This window comes from Schistocerca americana, chromosome 3, assembly GCF_021461395.2.
Source record: "Schistocerca americana isolate TAMUIC-IGC-003095 chromosome 3, iqSchAmer2.1, whole genome shotgun sequence".
Classification (NCBI taxonomy): Eukaryota; Metazoa; Arthropoda; class Insecta; order Orthoptera; family Acrididae; genus Schistocerca; species Schistocerca americana.
Genome location: NC_060121.1, coordinates 378,875,356 through 378,902,569, shown reverse-complemented (window position 1 = coordinate 378,902,569; position 27,214 = coordinate 378,875,356). Strand labels below are relative to the sequence as shown.

The 27,214-nt window shown below is 39.8% G+C and overlaps 1 protein-coding gene across 1 annotated transcript in view; it reads left to right on the top strand.

Annotated features, from left to right (window-relative positions):
• The window catches only part of LOC124607047 (nudC domain-containing protein 1), a 126,993-nt gene that overhangs the window by 43,908 nt on the left and 55,871 nt on the right, over nt 1–27,214 (top strand). Inside the window, exons 4-6 of the mRNA XM_047139223.1 lie at nt 8,412–8,607; nt 14,215–14,388; nt 15,947–16,166. Of these exons, the coding sequence (XP_046995179.1) occupies nt 8,412–8,607; nt 14,215–14,388; nt 15,947–16,166 (590 nt within the window). The remainder of the gene's footprint in view (nt 1–8,411; nt 8,608–14,214; nt 14,389–15,946; nt 16,167–27,214) is intronic.

The following is a 27,214-nucleotide window of genomic DNA, read 5'->3' as shown; positions in this document are numbered from 1 at the left end:
TGAAGCTACACTTTGACTGGGACTTGGTTGGTATTGATGTCTGCATTTTGTATGCAAAGGAGCTGTAACAAGATAGGTCTTGTTTATACGGAAAAAAAGAAGTTTGACATTTTATGTTGTTCACTTACATGTTCTAGTTAACGTTTTATTGTGTACGTATTTTATCAATAGGTTTATTTTCTTGGTCGGTCCCATATTGACGCTATTGCTGAAATTGGTTATCAATTAAAAATGACACTGGCTATTAATAAATTAATGTTTAGGTCATTAGTTGTAAATTAATAATGTTTTAACCACAAAAAATACAAGGTGTACAACTTTGCTTCCACCGTTTTTTCCCCAACATTTGAGGCTTTAATGAAACAAATTGGTTACACCTGTATCATTCAAAGTATTTTCCATCGCTGGCCACTTCTTTCTCCCATCTTTCGGGCAGTGTACGAATGCTGTGTCGAATCGGAAATGTTGGTCAGCCAGGCCGTGTGCCATTGGTCTAAACAGGCGATAGTCAGAGGGAGCAATGTCTGGAGAACATGGCGGGTGGCATAGGACTTCCCATTTTAATGTTTCCAAGTACGTATTAACCTCTTTCGCAACATGGAGTCGAGCGTTGTCATGCTGCAAAATCACTTTATCGTGCCTCTTGCTGTTTGCGGCCGTTTGTCTTCCAATGCTCTGCTCAAATGCATTAATTGCGTTTGATGATGAGCACCTGTGATTGTTTCACTTGGTTTTAACACCTCATAGTACACGAACCCGAGCTGGTCCCACCAAATTTAGAGCATGATCTTGGAGCTGTGAATATTCGGTTTGGCTGTCGACATGGAATCATGGCCAGGATATCCCCATGATTTTTTGCATTTAGGGTTATCATAATGAGCACATTTTTCGTTCCCGGTCACAATGCGATGCAGAAATCCCTTCCGTTTTTGCCTCTGAAGCAACTGTTCACAAACACACAAACACCGTTCAACGTCTCTTGGTTTCGACTCATGCAAGACCCAAGTTCCTTCTTTCTGAATCATGCCCATAGTCTTGAGACGCTTTGAAATGGCTTGCTGTGTCACTCCCACTAATCGTGCCAATTCTTCTTGAGTTTGACAGGAGTCTTCACTCAGCAGTGTCTCCAATTCTGCATCTTAGAAAACATTCTCTCTTCCAACACTATGCCAGTCTATGACATTAAAATCACCATTCTTGAAATGTTGAAACCACTCACGACACGTTCTTTCCTTAATAGCGTCTTTACCATACGTACTTGAGAGCATTTGATTAGACTCAGCCACTGTTTTCTTCATATTGAAACAAAACAGTAACACCTCTGGCAAATGACAAGAATTAGGCAGTCAAGAACAACTTTATGATGCAGACACAAATTGACTAATGTTGTCACCGCCTATTGGCAAACAGTGGGAGCAAAGTTGTGCACCTGGTATATTTTTGGAACCTGTAAATTTGTCATGTATTGCAACTTTAAATTAACAGGGATTCTTTTACTCCAATGGTGATAACATTGACCTAAAACTTTTCGTCAGTGCCTTTGAGTAATAGAAAGTATGGGAAATGTTCACAAATTATTCTCTTATAACAGTGAAAAATTAATGAATTCACTATATGTGGAGAAGAACTGAAGTTATTATATAAGGGAGATGCTTGCAAGTTGATTTGCTCAGTTGCATTATTCTCAGCAGATAGCACAGGCAATTCTATTCAATTGATTTCTGTCTCCTGGAGGAAAATGTTCACAAGATCCCAGTACTGCACAGCTGTAAAACACGACTGACTCGCTGCCCCACTCAACCCATTGCATCTGAGAAATATGTTGGTCATTAGGTGTCTGGCAGTCCTGCACTTGTCAGTGAAGAGAACCTGATGCCATTGATTTAGATTCTATTCCAGTTCTCTTTCACATATTCTTCATGCAGTAGGGTGCTGGATAATTCATACTTTTGTTGATAATGCATAACTAAGGGCCAAATTGATCATGCAAGCCATCATTACTATGTAACAATCCTCTCCTGGTAGTCTTGACTAGGGATGTTCACTACTAGATAAATCTTAAATTTTTGTTTCTTGTTGTATTTGATCGAGTGTTTGGATGAAGTGTCTATGCCATTTTGGTGGGTGTCTTCTCATGTTTTTTGCTTTAAACTAAACATGCGTGCCTCATCTAAGCTTGAAATGACCCTACAAGGCATGGTGACAGGCTGGACAGTGGGCACAAGACCACATTTTCCCCGTTCATGATTGGTGTACAATTTGCCCTATTGTGTTGCAGATTCACTTTTTCATCTACTACAGTGGTATTGAGTGCTGAGAAAGAGATTTCTGATAAAGGAAATGCAAATTAAAAAGTCCTTAAGATTAATACTGTGCTCCATGTGTTCTGCCAAGTTGTTGTTCCATTTTCTGCACAGTAGTTCAGCAACAGATCCAGCCATCTTTTACAGGTCCTGAGAGTTTTGCTATTATATGTACTTACTGCCTGGACTCCAACCATATTGCGGAATATTATTTATTATTATTATTATTTATAGTGGGGTTCAGTTCCTGACACCCACTATGTCCTTTGTTGCTCTTTTGTTTTTCACAGCTTGCACTGATATTCCATGAAACCCAAATCCTCTCTGTGTCTTTCAACTCTTCTGGACGTGAGGGCTGATGATGAGATTTTAATAAATAGTGCCGGACCCCAAGCGTTATTTAAATTGTAACTGCCATCCTTGTTTATTTCAATAGGATTTGTATTCATTATGTCTCAGAAACTTGGCATTTGCACCACAATACTTGTCTCATTCTATTTCATTTCATAATTACATTCAAGGCTACGCTCAGTGAAAGCTGATTTGCTTGGTTATTTTGGTCATGGTGATTCTGAGGTTCCTTGCACCTCACCTCTACTGGTCTGATAGTCTGTTCCACGTAAGACATGCCACATTTGCATGGAATGCGACACACACCCAGCCTTTGGAGACCTAGATTGTCTTTAACTTTACATAGAATACTTTTTATCTTAATTGGTGGAATCGATTACGCTGGATGCTATATTACCCTCTTTCTTAGGGTTCTTGAGTTTTACTTCATCGCCCATTCAATTTTATGACATGAGTACACATTCTTTTGGAACACTATCCATAGGTATTGAAATTCTTCAATAAATCCCTCCTTGTCTGAATGTGTTAGAGCTCAATGAACCAGAGTCTTCAGCACTGAAATTTTTTGTGACAGATGGTGATGGCTCGAGGTTTGGAGATTGTGCTCAGTATACGTAATTTTTCTATGTATGCTGTGACCCAGGGACCATACATTTTTCTGTTATGTAACACTTCCAGGAAACGCAGTTTGTCATCTGTTTCAAGTTCCATTGAGAATTTTACATTATGATGGATGGAGATAAGTTGATCTAGGAACTCTTGAAGCGAGCGAGATATACAGTCCCCTACGTCACACTGATATGCTTATCTGGGCGTAGCAGTGGAAGTAAGCACACTCTAATGAGCAATGGCGCCGCCGGAAGTAGGCTTTAACTGCGGCTCGCGCTCTGTTAAAACTAGAGCGCGATCCTCCGTGGGACAGCGCCAGCGACTAAGTCCCTTTCAAGGTCACCTGCCTTCGACAGCATTGAGTAATAACAGCACACAGCCATGCGCGCGCGCCTGTGGGATCATGGGACAGTGAAATGCTGCTTTTGGGAGCATGCAGGAATGATATAGGGAGTGGCAGGGCAGCTAGTTGCAGTCTAGAGTTTAGATTTGGGGGGGGGGGGCAGCAGAAAAGTAAGAAATCTGAACATGTGTTGGTGGAATAGGAGGCTGTGTAGTGCTGAGTAGGAGGCTGTGTAGTGCTGAGTGGGAAGAGGGGAGGGGAAAGATGAATGAAGGACAGTGACTAACAAAGGCAGAGACCAGGAGGGTAACAGGAATGTAGGATATATTGCAGGGAGTGTTTCCTCATGTGCAGTTCAGAAAAGCTGGTGTTGGTAGGTAGAGTCCAGATGGCACAGGCTGTGAAGCAGTCATTGAAATGACTTTGTTTGGGCGGCATGCTCAGCAACTGGGTGGCCCTGCTGTTTCTCTGCCACACTTTGTTGGTGGTCGTTCATGCAGACAGACAGCTTGTGGGTTGTAATGCCCATGTAGAAAGCAGCACAGTGGTTGCAGCTCAGCTTGTAGATACTTGACTAGTTTCTCAGTAGCCCTGCCTTCAATGGGATAGAGGATGCTTGTGACTGGACTGGAGTAGCTGGTGGTGGGTGGATGTATGGGACAGGTCCTGCATCCAGGTCTGTTGCAGGAATATAAGCCATGAGGCAAGGGGTCAGGAACAGTGATTGTGTAGGGATGGACAAGGGTATTGTGTAAGTTCATTGGCAGAACACTACTGTGGGGGGGGGGGGGGGGGGGGGAAGGATAGTATGAAGGATATTCTTCATTTCAGTTCCTATCCCTTTACCAGACACTGCCCTGCTCATCACCCCCCTTTACACTAACATCCCTAATGCCCATGGCCTTGCTGCTATTGAACACTGCCATTCCCAATGCCTGAACGATTCCAAACCTACAACCTTCTTCCTGGTCATCGTTACCAGCTATTTCTTCAATCACAATTACTTCTCTTTAGCAGGGATCATCTGTAAACAAATCTGGGATATGTCAATGGGCACCTGCATGATAACCTTCAATGCCAAACCCATCATATGGTTCAGATTCGTTGATGACATCTCTAGTGATCCGGATTGAGGGTGAGGACACCCTATCCACATACCTCCAGAACCTCAACCCCTTCTCCCCCAGTTGCTCAACCCAACAAGCCACCTTCCGTATTCTTGACTTCCACTTCAAAGATGGCCACATAATTACATCCGTCCATGTTAGAGCTGCCAACCACCACCAATACCTCCACTTTGACAGCTGCCACCTATTCCATACCAAGAAGTCCCTTTCTTACAGCCTAGACACCTCTGGCCACTGCACCTGTAGTGACGAGCAGTCCCCCTCAAATGATACCAAGGCCAAATATACTGAGACCTTCGCAGACCGTGATTACCCTCCCAACTTTGTTCAGAAACAGATCTCTCATTTACCCATTGCCTCCCAAACTCCCACCATCTGGCCACCAAGGAGTAATGATATTCTACTGCCCACCAAACTTACACAATATCCCCGTCCATCCCTACACAATCTCTGTTCCCAACCCTTTGCCTCGTGGCTCATATCCCTTAGTAGACTAGATGCAAGACCCACCACCATCGGCTCCACGCGCTCACAAGCATCACCTGTCCCATCAAAGGCAGGACGGCCTGTGGAACCAGTAATGTGCAAGGTTAGCTACAACCACTGTGCTGCTTTCTGTGTGGGCATGACAACCAACAAGCCATCTGTCCATATGAATGGCCACCGACAAACTGTAGTCAAGAGGCAGATGGACCACCCAGTTGCTGAACATGCTGCCCACCCCAACATGCTTCACTTCAATGACTGCTTCATAGCCTGTGCCATCTGGATCATTCCTACAACCACCAGCTTTTCTGAATTATGCATGTGGGAACTATCCCCGCAATATATCCTAAGTTCTTATAACCCTCCATGCCTCAACCTTCATTAGTCACTGTCCTTCACCCCTCCCCCCTCCCAATCCCCTTCCCTGTTCCCACTCCAGCACTACACTGCCTGCTATTACACGAAAATCCACAGTCTTTTTACTTCACTTGTTCCACTCCCCACCCCTCCCCCCTCTACCCTCACCCCTTCCCTCAGTCTTAATCTCACTATTCTGTCTAGTTGCCCAACCCTCTCCCCAACTCATCCGTATATGTTCCTACAAGCAGCACTATACTGTCCCCTCCTCTATCCTGCTATCCCTCCTCCTCCTCCTCCTCCTCCTCCTCCTCCTCCTCCTCCCTGCCCCAGCCTCCTCCTTACTCCCACCTCCAAAATGTTTTCTCCCATCATGCGCTGTTGATCAGTCTGGCCTCGGCAGCCAGAGACTGTGTGTGTGTGTGTGTGTGTGTGTGTGTGTGTGTGTGTGTATGTGTGTGTGTGTGTGTGTGTGTGTAGTCCATCATGGATTTTCCATTGTTAGGAATTTACTCTTGGTGGCACTGCTGCTTGTTTCTTAAGACCCTTAGTGAAACGTAGCAAGCCTGACTTATAAAGACTCACCATCTTCCTATTGAGTTTATTCATAAGATCAACATCTGTCTGTCTGTTTGCAGTGTCATTCAAAAGATTGAAAATCTTATTTTAGCCCACATATGACAGTACCACATTGTTGCCCTTTCCAGGTGGCAGAACTATAGTTTCCTTGTCCTCCCACAGATTTCTCAGTGCTACTTATCTTTCCTTGGCTATGTCTGATTTTAGCATTGGCACCTCCGTACGTGCTCTGCATGTTTCATGGTGGACCTCATCTGGTGTGTGAGAAGCTACAACATGTTCCACGGAGCTGATATAATCCGCTGTTGGCAGCATTTTTGGAATGGGCGTGAAATTTATCCCTTGAACAAGGGTTTTTACTGTACCCTCAGCCAGATGGTTGTCAGTAAAACTAATTACGGCACAGCTACCTACATCTTGTCTTGGATTTTAGTGCAAGCGATCGAATTTTGCTTTCTGATGTGCAGATGTTTTCAGCTGCATTGACTCTGCTTGTGACCGTGTTGTGTTGTCAATCCATTCCCAAGAATCTGCATAGAGCTTAGGCAACATGTAAAGATGGAGATAAGAAGCTTGTGAGAAGTTACATCTAGCATTTGTCAGATGTTGTGCATTCCCTCTTGCACTAGAGCTATGCTTGCATGGCACATAATCCTACTAGCTGCTGTTGTGTTAATGTGATGCTTCACTGTAGCAAACATGAGTACAACATTCAGTGTACTGAGAAGTTGACCTTCCTTTTGCAGAGCTTATCCAACTTGTGTAAATTGTGGAACATCTCCTCACCATAGAGTGAAGTGACGGGGTCTCTCAGGTTTTCTTGGCGTGATTAATGGTGTCAAGTTGTTTCCATTTTAAGCTCAGTATTTAGATGACTGATCCAGGAGGCATCCTCATCAGATGCTGCGAGTTTTGCAGTTGTGTATACTTGCTGCCTGGACTTTAAACCACATAGTGAGCTATTATTGGTCTTGGAGCCCATGTCTCAGCCAATGATGACGAGATTGAAGAAATGTATGATGACACAAAAGAAATTATTCAGCTAGTTAAAGCATATGAAAATTTAATTGTGTGGGGGATTAGAATTAGATAGTAGGAAAAATCAGGTTACCTTCCATTCAGAAGGCTGTTGCACGCAGAGATTGTTATATTGACTTGTAAATAATAGATTTCAGCTATCAGCCGTCCTTTTTTAAATTTTATTGGCAGATCAATGAACTGTGGATGAAGCCTGACCAACAGGCATTACATGCGTTGATCAAAAATGATAGTGCATTGAGAATGGCTAGTTTCTAGCTGAAATCCAGACCTGCCAATAAAATTTAAAAAAGGGTGACTGATATCTGAAATCTGTTATTTACAAGTAGGAAAAATAGTTGGTGAATGTGGACTGGGGGAAAGGAGTGAAAGAGGAAACCACCTGGTGGAATTTCACACAGAACATAATTTAATTGTCACTAACATTTGGTTTGAGAAGAATAAAAGAAGGTTGCATGCCTCAAAGACAGTCACACCGAGAAAACTTGAGAGATCAAGTCCTCAAAGTGGTGCAGTCAAACTGCTCAAATACTACATTTACAAAGTCACCAGGATTGACTGTGATATACTGAGACATCAGAGGCTTGAGATTTTGCAGATTCAACTGTCTTAACTCTCTTCCCCCACTGCCTGCAGAATGGTTGTACACATAAATCAAAGTCCTGTACACATTCAGAAAATAATAATAGTGGGTTATCACAAATTAAGTATAACGGTAGCAAATTGTACAAAAAATAGAATATTGTTTTCTTGGCATTTCTTTTTCATTTAGATGTGTTTCTTACTTACTTTCTATGAAAATATTTCAGTTTGACTGTAGGACTGTATGATGAGGATTGCAGATATCAATGGAGTAAGCCTGGAAAATGTTAAGAGTTAACTGCCAAAGTTGTTTGTACTAGTGATTTATCTGCAAGGACATCGCGTAACTGCTTCTTACGTTACAGGCATAATAGTGTGGATAATATGTGAAGTCTAGAAACACACTATTTCATCTGGCGGTTTTTAAACTTTAATGCTTGCTGCTTGTGCTTCTCACTTTTCATGTCTCCATTTCTGTGATTTATGTATATTTGTGGCTTGGTGGTTATGAGGAAGGTTGGTTGATGAAGCTATGGTAATCATAAAAACAAATTAATGTGTAATGTGAATTCTATTGAACCCTGAAACATAATTTCTTTTTAATTGCAATACACTAAAATAACTGCTGAATTCCAGACAGTGCATGTTGAAGAACCATGTGGAGAGGAAAAAGCTTTTAAAGTGATTCATTCAAGATGTATTTCGGAAGGCGGTCATAAATTCATACACTGCTTGCTACTACATATTGAAACAAGGCCTGAAGAAGAAGTAAAAGAGAGCAAGGAAAAGGGAGTCTTTACCACTTTGTTGGAGTGGCTGATTTTTAATGATGGTGTGTGATTTTTTAAAAAAAATATATATATGTATTGATGCTGCTAAGCATTTACTCATTTCCTTTAAAAAAAAAAAAAAGAGCCATTTTATTTTCTATATTAACCCCACAGGCATTGATGGAGGTACAGAACCAGATAATGGTCTCGATTTATGTCTAGCATTGCTTTTAAAATATATTATGATTTTCTTGAACTTTCCTTCATGTGTCACTGTGTCAAACATGTTTATTTTAGGCTCTGTGAATAGATGTCTATCATCACATTCCATTTAGGAAAAAAACTTAGTACTTAACTTTTCATTCTCATATACAAAAAGATATTAAACACAACTAGCCAAAAATCAGATTAGAAGGTTGATAATGCATTAGTGCTTGGGTACTTGCACTACCTCCTTTCAGTATGACAAACTTTTTGCTGTTTTTTCAGTTCAGTTCCTGTGGAAGTTTAAGGTAGCGTCTCATTGCTGCTGTAGTCGGTTGCACTAACACTGTTGCTCAACAGTGTTCACATAGTGTTCAGCATGTTTGTAAAACTTCAATCCTCAGTTACTCAAATGTGCAGAATTTGTTATGTTTAAGCATTTACTACAAGTAGGCAAACAGTGAGCACAATTGGTGACTCGGGTGAATGCTTCCCTTGTCATATGAAATCTCTGAAGATTTACTTGGCTGTGTAGCTGCCTGTGATCAGTAGATTGGTCTGACACATGCTCTTTTCAACCTTCGTGATCTTTTGTTACACTTTGCTTTCTTACTTTTTTATTATTTCAGCTTCTTAACATTTTGTCAGTAATGTGTAGTGGCTGGGGGATTGATAGTTGGGTGCGGAAGTTGACCCCATGCTGCAAATGCTATCTCTGAGGGAGAGGGGGGTGCAATGCCAAGACAGATTAAGAAATGAGACACTTGAAGCTGTAGGTGAGTTTTGCAATCAGGGCAACAACTTAATTGATTATGTCCAAAGTAGGGAGGATTTAAAATGCAGAGTAGCCATAGTAAGAAATAAATTTATAAAAAACAGGATTTTGTTAACATCTAATATAAACTTAAGTCATAGGAAGTCTCTTTGGAGGATATTTGTTGTTGTTTAGCCTTGTACAAAAGTGAAACATGGATGATAGACAGTTCAGACAAGAACAGAATGTGTTGCTACAGAAGAATGAATAACAAATGAGGAGGTGGTACTGAGTAAAACTGGGGGGAAAAGGAAACTTATGACACAGCTTGATTAAAAGAAAGATTGGTTTACATGCACATTCTGAGGCGCCAAGGCTTTGTTAACTTGGTAAATGCAGTAAGTGGAGGGCAAGGGGTAAGAATTGTAGAGGGAGACCAAGGGATGAATGCAGTCAGCAGGCTCTAGTGGTTGTAGGTTGCAGTAATTAAGTTGATATTGGAGAGGCTTGCTCTTTGGACTGAAGACCACAACAACAGACAAAGCACTGAACATGACAAGATACATATACAGGGTGTCCTAGAAGGAATGGTCAATATTTAGGGATATAAGAAGAATGATCATTTGAAGCAAAGAAGTATAGTAAACATGGGCTCTAAAATACATACTTTTAAGAGCTAAGAGCACTTCCTTATCTTTGATACTATGAAACAAATCTCTTCGACTGCAAGCTCTTTGTTGTCTATACTTTGAGAGATGGTTGTAATGGACCAAAACAAAAAAAATTGTCACATAAACTAGGGCTCTAAAATGCATACCTTAAGAGCCATGAGCACTATTTCTTCTTCTTTGCTACTATGAAATGTATCACTCTTACTGAACTAGTGCTCGTAGTCCTTACAGTAGGTGTTTTAGAGCCTACGTTTACTAGACTTCTTTTTCTTGTTTTTGTTCTACTATCTCCTCCCAAAATGTGGAAAGCAATGAGATTGCAGTAAAAGAAATTAGTTCCACGGTATCAAAGATGAGGAAGTGCTCATAGCTTTTAAGGTATGCATTGCAGAACCCGTGTTTACTAGATTTTTTGTTTCAAATGATCATTCCTGTCATTTCCCTGATAATTACCATTCCTTCTGGGACGTCCTGTGCAAAAACAGTGCATTACGGAGAATAACAAGACTAATAAAGGAAGTTGAAAATGCTACCACGTTCATGCAAGGTAAACAACTGCATATGAAAATGTACAAGAACTGAAGGCATAAATTGTTGATAGGTAATGTAATCAGTCATAGTTGAACTTAACAAAGTGTTAAAGTTAAACAGAGCATAGGTAGGAGAGGCAACTTGGTTCAGCACCCTTTGTTTTGACATAATCCAACTCTTTCAAATGTGAGCTATTTGGAAATCGCTGCTAACCTTTCTTATGTGCTCATCATGCAATGTGTTGTGGCAAATCCAGAATACACAGCATGATTGAAGGATTAACGTAGTAGACAAATTGGCAGGAATGTCTGTCTACTCTAAAGTGTAAACAGTGAATAACAGCCACATAATGTTACACCACATTTTACAACTCATGCAAAATTCAAGTAATCAGTCTGTGGCATCATACCATCCATAGCCAGCCACAAGTCACCTGTAAACATGTTTGTCACAAAACATAACAAGAGGACTTACTAAGTGGGCAGTCTATCCATTAGACATAGATGTAGATGGATGAGCACAGATACAAAAGAGGGAGAAATGATGACTGGCAATCAGAGAACCAAGCAATAAGATATCCATATCGTAGATAAGCTCGTAAAATATATTAGATTATAAGTGTATGTAAGGCTTGGCTACATATCACAAACATGAACAAAGCATAATGAAAAACACCTTAATTATCTACACAGTTGTCCAAAATTAAAGCAACAAATGGAAATTTTTCAAGGTTGTGTCTATTTTGCCGCAAAACAGCACAAACAGGTGATAGTAAAGTAGAAACACTGTAAAGAATACAGAATGTAACGTACATAACTGTAGATAAAAATGATCTTCATTTTTTCCCCAACTTAACGGATTTGCGCACACATTCTGAGAACTGGTTAATGTGTTCAGTGTGAGTGTGACCACCTGTGGCACCAGTACAGGCCTGACAACAATGGGACATGCTGCGAATGATGTCATCAACCACCCATGCTCTGAGGTCGAGCATTATCTTCCATCAATACGAAGTCTGGGCCCACAGCACCTCGCAACAACTGTGCATGAGCTCTCAAGATCTCCTCACGGTACCTGACAGTAGTTAAATCTTGCTGATTCACCCGTACAGTTTCATGAAGAGGTGTTATCGTCAACATAATCCCTGCCCACACCATTAGGGATGCTCCTTGATGTTCGTCTCTTTCCACAATGTTTGAGTCCTGAAATAGTGTTCTGCATGCCCTCCAGGTGTGAATCTCGAGAATCACTCCAGATCAAATCGGGACTCATCTGTGATAAGAACATTGGCCCATCATTCAACCGCCCAGGTGGCATGCTTACAGCTCCACTCGATAGACATTCCCTTCTATGAAAACATGCCAGAGGTAAATAGACAGCAGGCCTCCAACAATAAAGGCCATTCTGCTGAAGCCGTCTGTACACCATTTACGTCAATACGACACATCTAGGGGATGGTGCGAGGTCAGATGTCAGTTGCAGTGCCATACTAAGGCGGTTCCATTATGCACTTAAAGGAAAATAACAGTCCGCTCTTTCTGATGTTACATGTGGTCAGCCCTGTCCTGGTTTCCAGGATACAGTTTCAGTCTCTGTAAACTGTCGCCTCAACTGAGAAACAGACCAGTTCACAGTAAGTCGTCAGGCCACATCAGTTTGTGACTCTCCTGCTTTCATTCTTCCTATGGTCTCCACAGCAGAGAGTCTGTAGCATCTTCTCTGTGCCATACTGCAACATCTGTGACTGGGTACACAGTGATTGCGGATGTGGGACTACCCTGCAAGCACTACCTCGTTTGATAGATGTCCTGATGCCATTGTTGGTGTGGTTGTTCATTGATTGGAATGCCATCTTCCATGCAGAACACAACTGTAACGACATCTGTTGACAGTTTGTATGATTATATCATGAATTTGACACAGGTTGAGGAAGTAGCAATTTGTCGCTTTAATTTTGGACACCAGTATATATGCAGTAAACTTAAAATTATTTACCAACAAGCAAAATGCTTATTACAGATAAAATATATGACATAATAAATGAGTGACTTCAAAATTATATATTTTACTAATCATGCCAGTTTTGTAGCCAGCCACATCTGTGAAATTGGAAGCAGTGTTCAGATTGTATGAATACATTTTACATAGCAGGCATTGATGTTGTATTGATTCGGTGTTTTGATAGTAAACAAATAAGTCTGCCTGGTTATCTATATTGTATCTATCCATGGCTGTCTGTAGCTTTTAAGCTGTGTATTAGTAGTACACTTGAGACTCACATGATAATTACATTTTGAATTCTGCTGGCTGCTTGGGGATGGTTATTTTGTTTTGTGTAGTTCTAAGCTTATAGTATAATCTGGATCTGTGCTACACATCCAGGTGGGTGGATGGCATGAACTGTTGTTTCTTGACAAACAGTTGTGTACCGAAGAAATCTTTTGTAAGTTAATGTCAAAAGGTACTCTGGAGCTAATTCACTTCTAAATTCTGTTTTGGACCTTTATTGAGATTCCAGTTGGTAGGGGTCCCTTGTTTGTTTTTAGTGATTTCAATTTTATTTTATTTATTTATTTATTTTTTTTCACCACCAGCACTGATGTATGTCTCTCATCTTTGCACTGACTTACTGTCCCCATTCAATATGCATCTTGATTTTCCATTTTGAATGTGTGTTTAAAAAGAGCGTTAAGCACTGAAGGTGTAGTTTTGCTGTTGTCAGTTCTACCATGTAGTCAACAATCAGTGGTGGTAGCCTTAATATATGTTTAAAATTTCTTCAGTTTTTGTGAAAGCTTGTTCTATAATATTTTGCTATTGTAGTTGGCAAAGGCCTGATAAATTGGTCTTCTAATACCCCAGTATATTTTGATTAACATTTTCATAGTTGCATTATTAGAATTTGTGCAAGAGGCATTATTTATTGTGAAGCTTTCCAATGATTTCTTGAAATCTATTGGGATCCTTCTTTATCTTCCAACTATTTTGCTGATTACAAATTTTTATGAATTATGATGAACTATTTGGAGGGTTCTTTCACTGTGTTTTGTATATTGTTTTACATTTCCTAATGCACACTTTAGTGTTTTTGTGCTTGTTTAGTTGTCTTTCTCCTTAGCCTGGCAAATCCCTCCCCTCTAGACTTCTGCCATCTTCTGTTACAGAGTCCTGAATTTTTTAGCACATACCAAACTTTGTCCTCTTTATTCATGTTCACTGAAATGTTATGTGTATAGCATAAACTGTCCAAGGAGCATTACATTTTGGAGATATGCATGGAAAAATTTTGGAGTTATTGTACCAAATGTCAGTAGTGTCAATATGAAAAACTCACATAAATCATATTTTTAAAGAAGTTTGTTTCCCAATGTGACATGTAAGTTAGTATGACAAGAATAATTTGTGTAACATACTTTTGATGAGATAAAGTTTTGAATTGTGGTATTTACAAGTAGTCTCATCATTATGAAAAAACTGAGTCATGCTTCAAAGTGACATTTCTGTTGCAGGTGGAATAGGAAAGTGGTCATTGCATGCTAGTAGACAGGTGTCTACTGTGAAAGGTATTGAGTATGCAGCAATTGAGACCTATTGTACAGCATTGTATGTTGCCAGTGAAAAACCTGTTGTTTTCACAAAAGATTCTGAAAAACCTGTGGAGGACAGAAAAATACCAGAACAAGGTTAGCAGACCATTTTGTGAAAACAGACTTCAGTTATTTATATTTGCATTTTTTCTTTACTCACGTTCTTATTTAGGTATGTTCTCAAATTATCTTTGCAGTTTTTCTTCAGAGGTAAGAATCTAAAGCCACATTGTGGCACATTCCTTTAAAGTAATGCCCAAATCAGATAGATAACTTGTCTGTACTTTGTACAATGAAACAAGAACTCAGACAGTGGGCAGCACTGTTCCCAGTCTTTAGTTCGAAAATGCAAAATGATGCTGAGGGTACCGAAACTATGTGGGTGAAAACAAGATTCATCTATAAAACCGTGGCAGCAGTGAGACGTTAGTAAGAGACGTCTCTAAAATCACATTATGTGATTGGTAGTGGGAGACATGCCAAGAAACTGTGTCAAGCCTAATGTAACTGCCAGTGTTCGTCTTTTGCCACATGGACTATAGCCATAAATTGAGTAAACATATAACCAGAAAGGAAACAGGGTTACAGAAGCAAAAATTTCAGTGTACAGTGAATCGTAGGGAGGAAAATCATAATTCTGGAAGGACATAGAAATAGTTGTGTGAAGCATTATATTGAAAAGTTAAAAAAATGTTCAGATTTTTTCTATGTTAGGTATTTACAATGGCGCATGACAATGTTCAGGAAAATGTTGCATTACATACATTCAGTCCAAAGTAAATTCTCTCATGTTTATTCAAATGCATGTAATTGTATTAATAAGACAGCACTGTCCACGATATGACTTAGCATTTCATGTTACATATCCATTTTTCTTCTGTATGCTTCTGTCTTCATCTGATGGTGTGCTAACGATGTTAGCTTGGGGGATCTTGGTGACTAGTTAATGATACTACCATGGTCGTTTAATGGCATCAACATGAATAGTTCACCTAGTGGTGAAAATTTAGTTGAAACTTGCTGTCAGATGTGTGGTGGAGTGCACCAGTTTGAAAAATTTTGTTACTCTGATGCAGATTATGCATTCTTCCATTGCCACATTTTATAGAATTGCCATATAATATTGTCATTGTTGGTGTTTCATTATCTTAGTCAGCTTACATACGGGTGTATTATCTGTGTGACATTTTATAGGAGCTTTCACTTTTGGCTCTGGTTCACATTTGAATTGTAGTAGCAGATTTTTTAATACAAGGGTTGATTCATCATTGTAGACAACAATAAAAATGCAATGATATTATATACTGTGCTGTCTTTGTCTGAAGACTTGATACACAAAAAAAAAAAAAAAAAAAAAAAAAAAAAAAAAAAAAAAAAAAAAAAAAAAAAAAAAAAAAAAAGTAAAATTCTAGTAGTGCGAGCATTTGATGAATAGTGTTACACATTTGTGTATGTCTTCTGGTTGTAAAATGTTTTTCTTTTATATAACTGATGCAATATATGTCTGTTGCTGAATGTGAATATTCATTCTTCATTAGTGAACCAGCAAAAAATTGTAGGTAGCAGTATTTCACCTTGCAGCATCTGTTATTGCACTCTGTCTTGAGCTTGCTTCTTATATTAACTGTCTATATAAAACAAGTTTAATTTACAGAAAATATGCAAAAGCCAAAGCGCTATATGTGGCTTCAAAATCAGGAGGACATCACAGTATGGCTTCAACTTGCGGAGTGTGTTGTGAAGCAGGACATTCATGTTAAAGCATGTGCTGATTGCTTGACTATTACTTGTCGTGGTCAAAATCTCCTGGAAGGGGATACTTGTCACAGGCTTAGCACAGAATTACCTGCTGTGTGGACTCTAGAGAAAGGAAAGTAAGTATTAGCATAACATAGTATAATAATTTATTCATACAAGGATCATTTTTCAATGATGTTGGATGTGGCAGGTTAATACAATATATAACAGACCCACCGCATGCCACTGTCAACATTTCAAGTGTTTTAGAGCACTTGATTCCATTTTTCACACAAAATTTGACGCAAATTCTTTGCTGTATTTATTATAATGATCGAAAATCGCCGAACACAGAAAAACATGTCTAACCTTTCTATCTGTCAAAAACAAACGAAGTATGCTTACACTTGAAACTATGAACACATGTTCGGGACATGGCTTAAAAATAATAATAATAATAATAATAATAATAATAATCATCAAATGTACATTGCCCGCCCAATTTGAAGTGACCATAGTTTTTGAACAGCCCTTGCAAGTGTGAGTTGTCTACCGTAGAAGAAGGGCTTTTGGCTGAAAGCTCAAATGTGTAGTAGTCTTGTTGTACCTGTCTGTGACTCAACATATCCTCTGTATGGTGAGTATCAATCTATCCTTTTCATAACATCGTTATTCAACTGTATAAATTTATACACATTTAACAAGGGCAGGGCAGATGATCATCCCCGGCCATGTTCAATGAACCATCTTTGTTTTGCTTTTGCCTGAAGTGATCAGCGAAGACTATGGACAACCAAACTCATGGAGACCAGACAGAGCATGAGCCGCCTCCATCCCTAATCTAAGGCACATCTCAATAAATTCACACCTCATTCAGTTTGTACCTACTGTGCAGTACTCTTTATGTTTATTTGTACTTGGAACAACATAGTTTGATAAGATGGCAAATAGTTATTCAGTTATTCATTGCAGCTTTCAAAATAAAATCACTGCATCCACTACGTACACTTGCTGATGACATCAGGACCATGACCATACTGTCATGTCTCTGTTAATCCTCCATGTCCTCCCTTTTGCCTTTCTGAGAAACTGTGTCAGCAGTGAATGGTGAGTGAGTGAGCTATTGAGCTCAAGTAGATGGTCAGACACTAGTATTATGCACTATAGGTCTTGGGTAAATAATTTTTCTGAAAAAACATTGCATTAGGAACTTTATAATGTGACAGAGGTTGTTGGTTATTTTACTAACCTCCTACTCGTAGTTTTCTAAGCAGTTTTTAATGGTGTTGTATAAATTATTTAACAGATATAATTCGTGACTGGCTGTGTGGATAAATGACAAATTATTATTCAATTCTGATACCTGACAAAAAATGTTGTTTAAAGCTTTTAATTTGCTTTTCCTTAGTACATGTAATGTAATGGTCTTACCCCTTCCTAACTAATTAATTAATTAGGGATAGATATGAATGGTTCTGGCCAAGACACTTTGCTGCATCAGCCATGCTAATGGCACTAGTTATTCCTTCTCACTGTAGACCATGGCTGTTTTATTCGCTTACACACTTGTTTGTGTGTCGGTTTGAAGCTCCCTTTGGCATGAACTCACGTTGGATTTGTTCCATCATCCATTTGTTCCATTCCGCTCTCATATACACTTTAAATGGTTTGTTTATCGAGACATCAAGGGGCTGCAATTGTGGAGTAATTCCTCCCAGAATAACAGCAAGCTCTATATTTCTCTTTCTTAATTTCTTTTTCATGGAATTCTTCAAATGACTATTAAAGTGATGTAGCACAAGAAGAGATTTCTTCTTCAATAAAGCATCTTTCCTTCTCTCCCACACACTGTTAATCCACAATTTCGTACCAGCCTAATCCGTCCAACCCTTGCCATCTACATGAACACCACCACCTGATGATATTTCAAAAGGTTTTGCATTTTTTTGCACTTGAAAATGATCATTGAATTAAGTTTAGTACCATCAGCACTTATTTTATAGTTACAGTTTTAGGAAATTTTGTGGCAGCAGTTCTGTTACTCTGCACATCAAACATCAGAGGAGTTTCATTCGTATTCGCTGTTTGGCTTAGTTCCACACTGTTTGTCTTTCGATGTTGAATAATAAAGTGACAGAAAGATAATATATTCTCTTCATATTCTCGTGGCCTTTTTTGCGATATTTTGTTTTTGGTTTGCATGCTTTTGGTTTGCATGCTAAGTCCTTGATACTTGATAAATCTGCAGCACCAACCAACTCCACCCTTAGTCCATTAAGTCCCACTGTAATGCTAGCTTACAAGTGTGTATTTGAATCATTTTTGTATTAATACCAGTGCCATTTTTGTGGTGTCCTTCAATCCATTTCAGTATGCAATCATCTAGTTTTGGCCATTTTCCATTCAGTCCTCTATTTGCACATTTAGTCTTCCTCCTTTTTTTTTTTTTTTTTTTCAGTTCTTTACTAGCACCCACCCTCTTTTTTCTGTTGTTGGAGAGCCAAAATTGCACTCAGCTGCTCTGTTTCCATGTTTTTCTGCATGTGCTATTACTTTTAATTTATAGCCCACGTCATACAAAGCCTTTTATTTTTACCATTACGAAACTACTTACTAACAAAAATATTGTACTGTTACTGATAACACAAGTCGCTTACAGTTAAAGTTCACTGGCACCATTGACTGCAATGTCGCATCATAGGTTAGACACTGTTCTGGGTTTGTGATGGCAAGGAGACAATGTTAGCAAGCTTGTGAATCCCTGCAACTCATGTTTGTCGCATTGGTGCACTGCTGTTGCCAGTTGAACCCAGTGTTGACAGATAGACAGGTTTCCCGTGGTATCGAATATATGGCCATTTTTAAGACTGGTGGAAATTTTAAATCGGACACTGGACATGATGATATCAGTTTAGAGTATGAGATGCACATGAATTTTGGAGGCAATTTTTCAAAGAAACTAGTGCGTATTATAGTCCAGAAAATACAGTAATAACAGTGGGAAGTCGTGCATTCACGGATTCTTACGTAAATATTCTCTGCTGCACCTTTAACACAGGTAATCAGTTTTGCGAAAGTGTATTGGGTTCACTCTACATGCATGGTGCCTCTTCGAAAACTAGAGACTATAAACTTTTCCCAAGACTGATTAACACTATAAACTTAATTGAAAATCTAAAATCACTTGCAGTGAATACATATTGTCAGCCTGAGTACTAGTCAGAAATTGCGTTGTGAGTTAGCTTCAATCTTTTGCACTGCCTGCGCGGGGTATATTTCTGATTGGTCAGTTTAATCGGCCAATGATAGAATACATTAAACAAAATTCTAATTAAAATATGAGCTTGAGTCTGGTGTTACTGAAGTTAAATTTAAGAAGCTGTTAGTGTGGAGAGTTTTGACAGTCTAGTTGGAGCCATGTATAAACAGTTAATATTATTAATCGGAAGTATGTGTTTGCTGTCAAGACTTGCATTGTGATTCACTGTGGTCTCTACACGAAAACTGACAAACGTCATGGGATACCTCGTAATATTGTGCCAGACCTACTTTTACAAATATTGTGCTGGACCTCCTTTTGCCTAGCATAATGGAACAACTCAATGTGACATGGACTCTACTAGTTGTTGGAAGTCTCTTGCAGAAATGTCGAGCCATGTTGCCTCTATAGCCATCCATAATTGTAGTAGTTTCGCCAGCGCAGAACTTTCCGCACAAACTGACCTTTCAATTACATCCTGTTTTGGGCAATCTGGGTGGCCAACTCATTCACTTGAACTGTCCAGAATGTTCTTCAAACCAGTTGCAAACAATTGTGGCTCAGGGACATGACACTTTGTTATGTATAAAAATTCCATTGTTGAAGCCTCTGAATGGCTGCAAATGGTCTCTGAATAACCAGACATAACCATTTCCAGTCAATGATCGGTTTTGTTGGACCAGACGACCTAGTCCATTACATGTAAACACAGCCCACACCATTATGGAGCCACCACTAGCTTGCACAGTGCCTTGTAGACAAGTGGGGTCCATGGCTTCGTGGGCTCAGCACCACACTCAAACCCTACCATCAACTCTTACCAATTGAAATCAGGACTGACCTGATCACGCCGTGATTTTCCAATCATCTGGGGTCCAACTGATATGGTCACAAGCCCAGGAGAGGCACTGCAGTCATCTTTCTTGGATTAAAGGCCATGAATCTTCCATAGAAGTCAGTGTGGGACACACGACAGATGAATCAGTTAGGACTGTGTGGTGAAATGTGGCATTAATAGGTTTTGGCAGCAGACTGAGGAAGCGCGCGCCTTTGCTAACAGCAGGACTAACGGATATGTTCGTCGTGTGTCTCTTATTGACTTCTATGGAAAGTTCGTGGCCTTTGATCCAACAAAGAGGACTTATGGCTGCTCTTAAAATTGCAGCGTCTACTTGTTCTCAGCCTCCAGGAAACAAAATTGCATCCTCACGACCACAATTCTTTCCAGTCCGCTTTGACCTTCCTCCCCCAAGGATGGCTTTTCATCTCATGGGGGACTATGCTACTCATCCGTGATGATGTTCGTAGTCAACTCATCTTCCTGATTACCTCACTTCAAGCTGTTGCAGTTCACCTCTTCCTTCCTCACATGACTTTTACCCTTTGTACTGTTTACATCCTTCTGTCATTTGGTGTCACCAGGACAGTCTTCCTCATCCTCTCTTTACTGCTCAGTGACTTTAACGCACACCATCTCCTTAGGGGCTCTCCCAGAACCTGTCACGGAAGTGCCCCCTGGGCTGACCTTCTCAACCAATTTCACCTCATCTGACTCAACACAAGAGCACACACATTCCTTTCAGACTTGGCGCACACCTATTCCCATTTGGACCTATCCTTCTGCTCTGCCAGGCTTACCCATCATTTTCAGTGGTCCGTTCTGACTGACTCATACTCGAACGAGCATTTCCCGTGTGCTGTCTGTTTGCCAACACCTACCCACCTCTGTGCACTCCCAAATGGCAGCTTTCTAAGACCGACTGGTGACCTTCGATAACCCACATTTCCCCAGTTGTGACGATCAGGTAGAATATCGTACAAACATTATCCTTACCACTGCAGAACGTTCCATTCCTCGCACATCCACTTTACCGCACCATCTCCCGGTCCCTTTGTGGGCTGAGACGTGCCTTGATGCCATTTGCACACGGAAATGTGCTCTCCATATTTTTGACTATCATCCTACGTTGGCAAACTGCATTTGTTATAAACAGTGCCATGCACAGTGCCGTCACATTCTTCTGGATAGCAAAAAAGATAGCTGGATTTCATTTATTACTTGTTTTAACAGTTCTACTCCCTCTTCCAACATGTGGGGACGACGTCTGGTAGCTCTCCGGGATCAAGTTCCATTCTCCAATTGCCAGCCTGATGGTAGCAGACGATGTCATAGTGGACCCTACTGCTATCTCCAGCATCTTGGGCCACCATTTTGTGGAGTTTTGAGCTCCTCCCACTATCACCCTGCCTTACTCCATTAGAAATGAGTGGAAGAGGCTAGGGTGATACCCTTCACATCTCAGAATCATAAGTGCTACAATGCTGCCTTTACTATGAGGGAGCTAGATCATGTTCTCACTTCATCCCGATCCTCCGCCTCAGGGCCAGACGATGTTCACATTCAGATGTTGCAGAACCTTTCTCTTGTGGGCAAGCACTTTCTCCTTCATAAGTACAATCGCACCTGGGCAGAGGGAATGTTTCCCAGACGCTGGTGCAAAGCTACTGTCATACCCATACCTAAGCCCGGTAAGGACACACACCTTCCTTCTTTTTATCGCCCCATTTCCCTCACCAGCTGTGTGTGCAATGTTATGAAACTTATGTTTCATTCCTGGCTGGTATGGTGGCTTGAGTCTTGCAATTTGCTTACCACTGCATAGTGTGGATTTCAAGCGCACTGTTCTGCAGTTGACAATCTCGTCACTTTGTCAACCCATGTTATGAATGGTTTCCTGCAGAAGTACCAAACTGTGGCCAGCTTCTTTCTTTCTTTCTTTTTTTTTTTTTTTTTTTTTTTTTTTTCTCCTCGATTTAGAGGAAGCTTACAACACCAGCTGGAGAACTGGTATCATCCGTAAGCTCTACACTTGGAGATTCCGTGGACGCATGCCTGGTCTCCTTCAGGAATTTTTAACAGACTGGGTTTTCAAGGTGCGTATGGGCTCTGCCTTGTTGGACACCTTTATCCAGGAAAATGGTGTGCCGCAGGGTTCCATCCTGAGTGCTGTCCTCTTTGCTACCACCAATAACCCATTTATTGCCTGTCTCCCACCAAGCATGTCCGGCTCCCTTTTCATTGACGATTTTACCATCTACTGCAGTTCTCCATGAAATTGCCTCATTGAGCAGTGTCTTCAGTGATGTCTTGATTGTCTTTACTCATGGAACATTGACAATGGCTTTCAATTTTCCATTGACAAAACCATTGTATCAATTTCTGGTGCAGTTGGTTTCTTCCACTGTCTTTATGTCTTGGGCCTGTTGCTCTTCCTTTCATTGAAACTTTCTTGGTCCTCCCATGTGTCTTAACTGGCTGCCCACTGTATGTGATCCGTCAATGTTCACAGTGGTATTACCTGGGAGTAGGTCGTTGTACTGGTCCCTTGTTGATTCGAAACTAGACTATGGGTGTTTCATTTATGCATTGCACGTCTGTCCATCTTACGCCGTTTCAATACAATCCACCATCATGTCATCCGCTTTGCCACTGGCACCTTTTACACTAGCCCAGTTGAGAGTCTGTTCTGCCGAAGCTGCTAAACTACTGTTGTCGTGCTGCCGTGACTTCCTCCTCAGCAGGCTTGCATGCCATTTGTCTGCCATGTCTGACCACACATCCTATGTCTCCTTCTTCAATGACTCCTTTGATCACCGGTATGGGGCATGTCCCTCTTCTCTGTTACCTCCTGGAGTTCCCTTTCGGCTCTTGCTACAACAGCTTAACTTCATGCAGCCTGATACTTTCCCCATGGGTGTGAACCATTCACCACCTTGGCTTCGTCTGGCAGCCCCTGTTCACCTTGACCTTAACTCATTTGCTCTGTCTCCTTCAGTTTCGTGACCTTTGCACAGAACTTCGCAATAGTGCCTTTTGTGTACACTGATGGCTCTCAAACTGACTGGTGTCGGGTGTTTTTTGGTATAGGCTTCTGGAACACTGCTCAGTATTTACAGCGGAGCTCTTCGTCATGTATCAGGCCACGCAGTACATACGGAGACACAGGCTTTTCAGTTATGTCATCTGCTCAGAGTCTGTCAGTGCCCTTCAGAGTCTCTGTGTGCTGTACACCATTCATCCCTAAGTGCAACGGACCATAGGAAAGCTGTCACTTGCTCACTCTTGGCGGAGCCACTGTGATGCTTATGTGGGTTGCTGGTCATGCTGGTCTGATGGGAAACGTAGCTGCTGATGCTGCTGCAAGGCTGCAGTCGTAGTACCTTCGCCCGCTAGTTCTTATATTCCCTCTAATGATCTCTCTGTTGCCGTCTGTCAGCAGGTGATGTTACTTTGGCATCACCACTGACCCTCCCTTCATGGGAACAAGCTCTGGAAAATTATACCTCTCCCAGTGACTTGGACAACCTCCTCTTGGCTTTCTTGCATGAGAGGATCATTTTAGCTAGGTTGTGTATTGAGCACTGTCTTTTTAGCCATATTGAGCACTGTCTTTTTAGCCATCACCATCTGTTAAGTGGTGCTCTCCCACCACTTTGTGCTCATTGCCTTCAACCTTTGACAGTTCACCATTTCCTTATGGAATGCCCTTTTTTTAAGCACTTACATTCCAATTTATCTTTACTGTCTGAATTATTGGCTGTTTTAGTGAACGACACATGGGCTGTCTACCGTGTTTTACTTTTTACCCTTCATAGCCGTATGGCAAAGGACATTTAACCCCTAGTTAAGGACCTCTGTTTCTCTATGGCGTATTTTATGAACCTTTCTCAAAGTACCTGTGTTTAGAGGCCTTTTCTTCCGTGGATTGGGCTAACGTGTAACTGCTTTTCTTTTCTCTTTCTTTCCTTCTTTCTTTCTTTCTTTCTCTTGTGTGTTAGCACTGACAACTCTACGCAAATATTACTGCTCTCGGTCATTGAGTGAAGGCTGTTGCCCTGTGTTTGTGGTGGGAGGTAATGCCTCAAATTTGGTATTCTCAGCACACTCTTGACATTGTGGGTTAGGAAATATTGAATTTCCTAATGATTTCTGAAGTGGAATGTCCCATGCATCTAGCTCCAACTACCATTCCATGTTAAGAGTCTTTTGTTTCCCAACGTGCAATCATAATCACTTCATACACCTTTTCACATGATTCACCTGAGTACAAATGACAGCTCCGTCAACACACTGCCTGTTTGTACCTCGTGTACGCGATACTACTGCCCTCCGTATATGTGCATATTGCTAGCCCATGACTCTTTTCACCTCAGTGTATATGCTTCAGTACTCAGTGATCATCTGTTGTATTATGGGTTGGGGAGTGCTAACAATCTGAACTGTTGGCTGATGCATGGTAGTGTAAACCTTTCTACTCTGTACAATAAAATGTGGGTAATACGTGGCATAAATGCTACTTATCCCCCAAGCAAAAATGTTAAAGATTTTCTGTTTTTTCCTTTTTTAAATTAAAAAAAAAAAGCCAACTCAAACCCTCCTTGGACCTTAACATCATTAAAATACGTTTTCTGTAATATAATAAATTTTTGATTTTTCCAAAATTGCAGTTCTTATTTACTTCCAAAGGTGCTCAAATGCATTGTTAGACAGCATTAATATCTATTACACATTATAAATTTGGTGATGTGGTTCTTTTTTATTTTATTCTAAAATAATACTCACTATGTGTTTTAACAGTCATGTGGATTTTTTACAACCACAATTTTATACATCTTGAGTATATTTACTCATGACACAGCAACACAATGCATTCATTTGTTTGGGGGTAGCCATAGTTGCGGTCAATCCACCGGCTGGTCGTAGTGTTCAGGTCTTTGTTGAGTCCTGTTTCCATTCTTCTCGAATACCAAGTACATGCAACATACATTAAACAAAAGAGACATTAGACAACACAGTAACTTAACCTTCCTGGAATCGAAACTCAACAATAAAGTTAGTTTCATCAATAATTAATAATATCCATACACTAAATTAAATACATGTATTGCATATGATTTCATTTCTTAATAAATGAGCAAATTTTGACTGAAATTGTTGACAGATAAAGTATGAGCTATTCCATTGCCATAATTCATTTCAGTAGCAGTGTCAGTGTGTCATTCGTGTTTTGTGTGTCACTAATATGTCATTGATTGCCATGGAAACCAGGTAGTGATAACACAGATAGTATGATTCACCACTCTAATTCCAATCAGATCATTAGCCTCTCCCTTGTGCTGCGTGTGCCTTATGCTCCGTTCTTTACACTATGTACAAAACATTACAACATTTGTGGTCAATGTCACATAACATTAACAAAATATTGATGTAACTTCTATAACACATAATTAATTAATTAATAGGTGCACACTACTACAGCATGAACAGAAGCCATCGTTTGAAAGGATTATTCTCCTTTTATCTCAACTGCAGGCATAGTTTTTCTGAGTTACACAGATTTTGGAAAATATTTGCTAATTCTTTCTGAAAAATTTTAACAATGCTTCATGTTCATCACAACCTGCAATGTGACCTGTTTGCTAATTAATTACATCATTAATATTTCCATCTATGAAATAAAGCTACACTTATATTATGCAAATTTTAAAGTCACTCTTCTGGTTTATCACTACACAAATAGTATTACCTTTTTTCACAAGTTAATTTATGTACACTCTGCTTGTTCGTGTTACCTGCCTTTGACATTATTCTGTTACCAGTTCCATCACAACAACAATTTACTTCAGTGTCAACATTATTCTTGTTTACCATTTTCAACATATTCTTTCACATATTTCACCTCAGTCTCTCCTTTAACGAATTTTATTCTCATATTTTCACTTTTGATGCCTAAGTCTGACATTAAATCATAATTCTTAATCTCTTTTTCTGATATCATTCTCAGAGACCTGTTCGTTATTTTCATCATAAATGACCTCTCCTAACATTCCCTGTTCACCATTTAGTCCTTTTCAGTATTTAAGTTCATAGCCAATAATAAATTTGTGATATATCACTTCAGCTTTAATTTCTTTATTTGACTCATCAAGAATCTCATTCAGCTGATAAAATTGTTCATTGTTTTAACTCTTATCATCAATTTGTTCATTTTTCTTATTAGTCTGTTCACTGGTTAGTTTCAACTCCCTGTGAAATTCTTTTGACAAATTTTTACCCATTTGTTTAATCCCTTCACTCATTTGTTCAATTCCACTTGATATTTCTTTACCCATTTTGTTCAGTTCCATTTTATACTTCTCTCCCAAATCATTTTATTTCATTTAACAATAAATTATATCCAGCTTGTGTTAATGCACTAGCATTACATTTCTTCCTATTGCCTACTAGTTAATGCACCATATTACATTTCTTCCTATTGCCTACCAATACTGTTTTACTCAACTTTACATTTTGATTCCCACTCATTTAACTTTAACTTTGACATTGGCCTTTCTGAGATTTACTAATTTTGCCTATTGTAGCATATGTGTTATTAACACATATATTAACATTACTATCCACATTGACAACATTTCTCTACATTTGCGTCTCATTATCCGCGTTCTCACTAACATCACTCATCTTGTCTTAGTTACTCTATATCAGCAGTCCATAAATCGCAAGTCCAAAATGGCACAGTACATTATCATAAAAACCTCATAAAAAGTCCTTATCATTAACAAAATACCACTTATTTTCTAAAACAGTATCATCATACTCTGCACTTTGACAGAAACTTAGTGAAATAAGTTGCCATTCTCACTGCTATTTAACTCATTAATATTATCCTCATTATTATCAACATTTTCCAGAATAGTGAACTCCTTACTTACATTTTCACTAACTGAACTCATCTTGCATACTTTAACATAAGTTACTTAATCAACTCATTCATATTACTCTTCTTCTTCTTCTTCTTCTTCTTCTTCTTCTTCTTCCTATTATTATTGTTATTGTTATTTCCTTGGGTGACAGTCTCATCACTA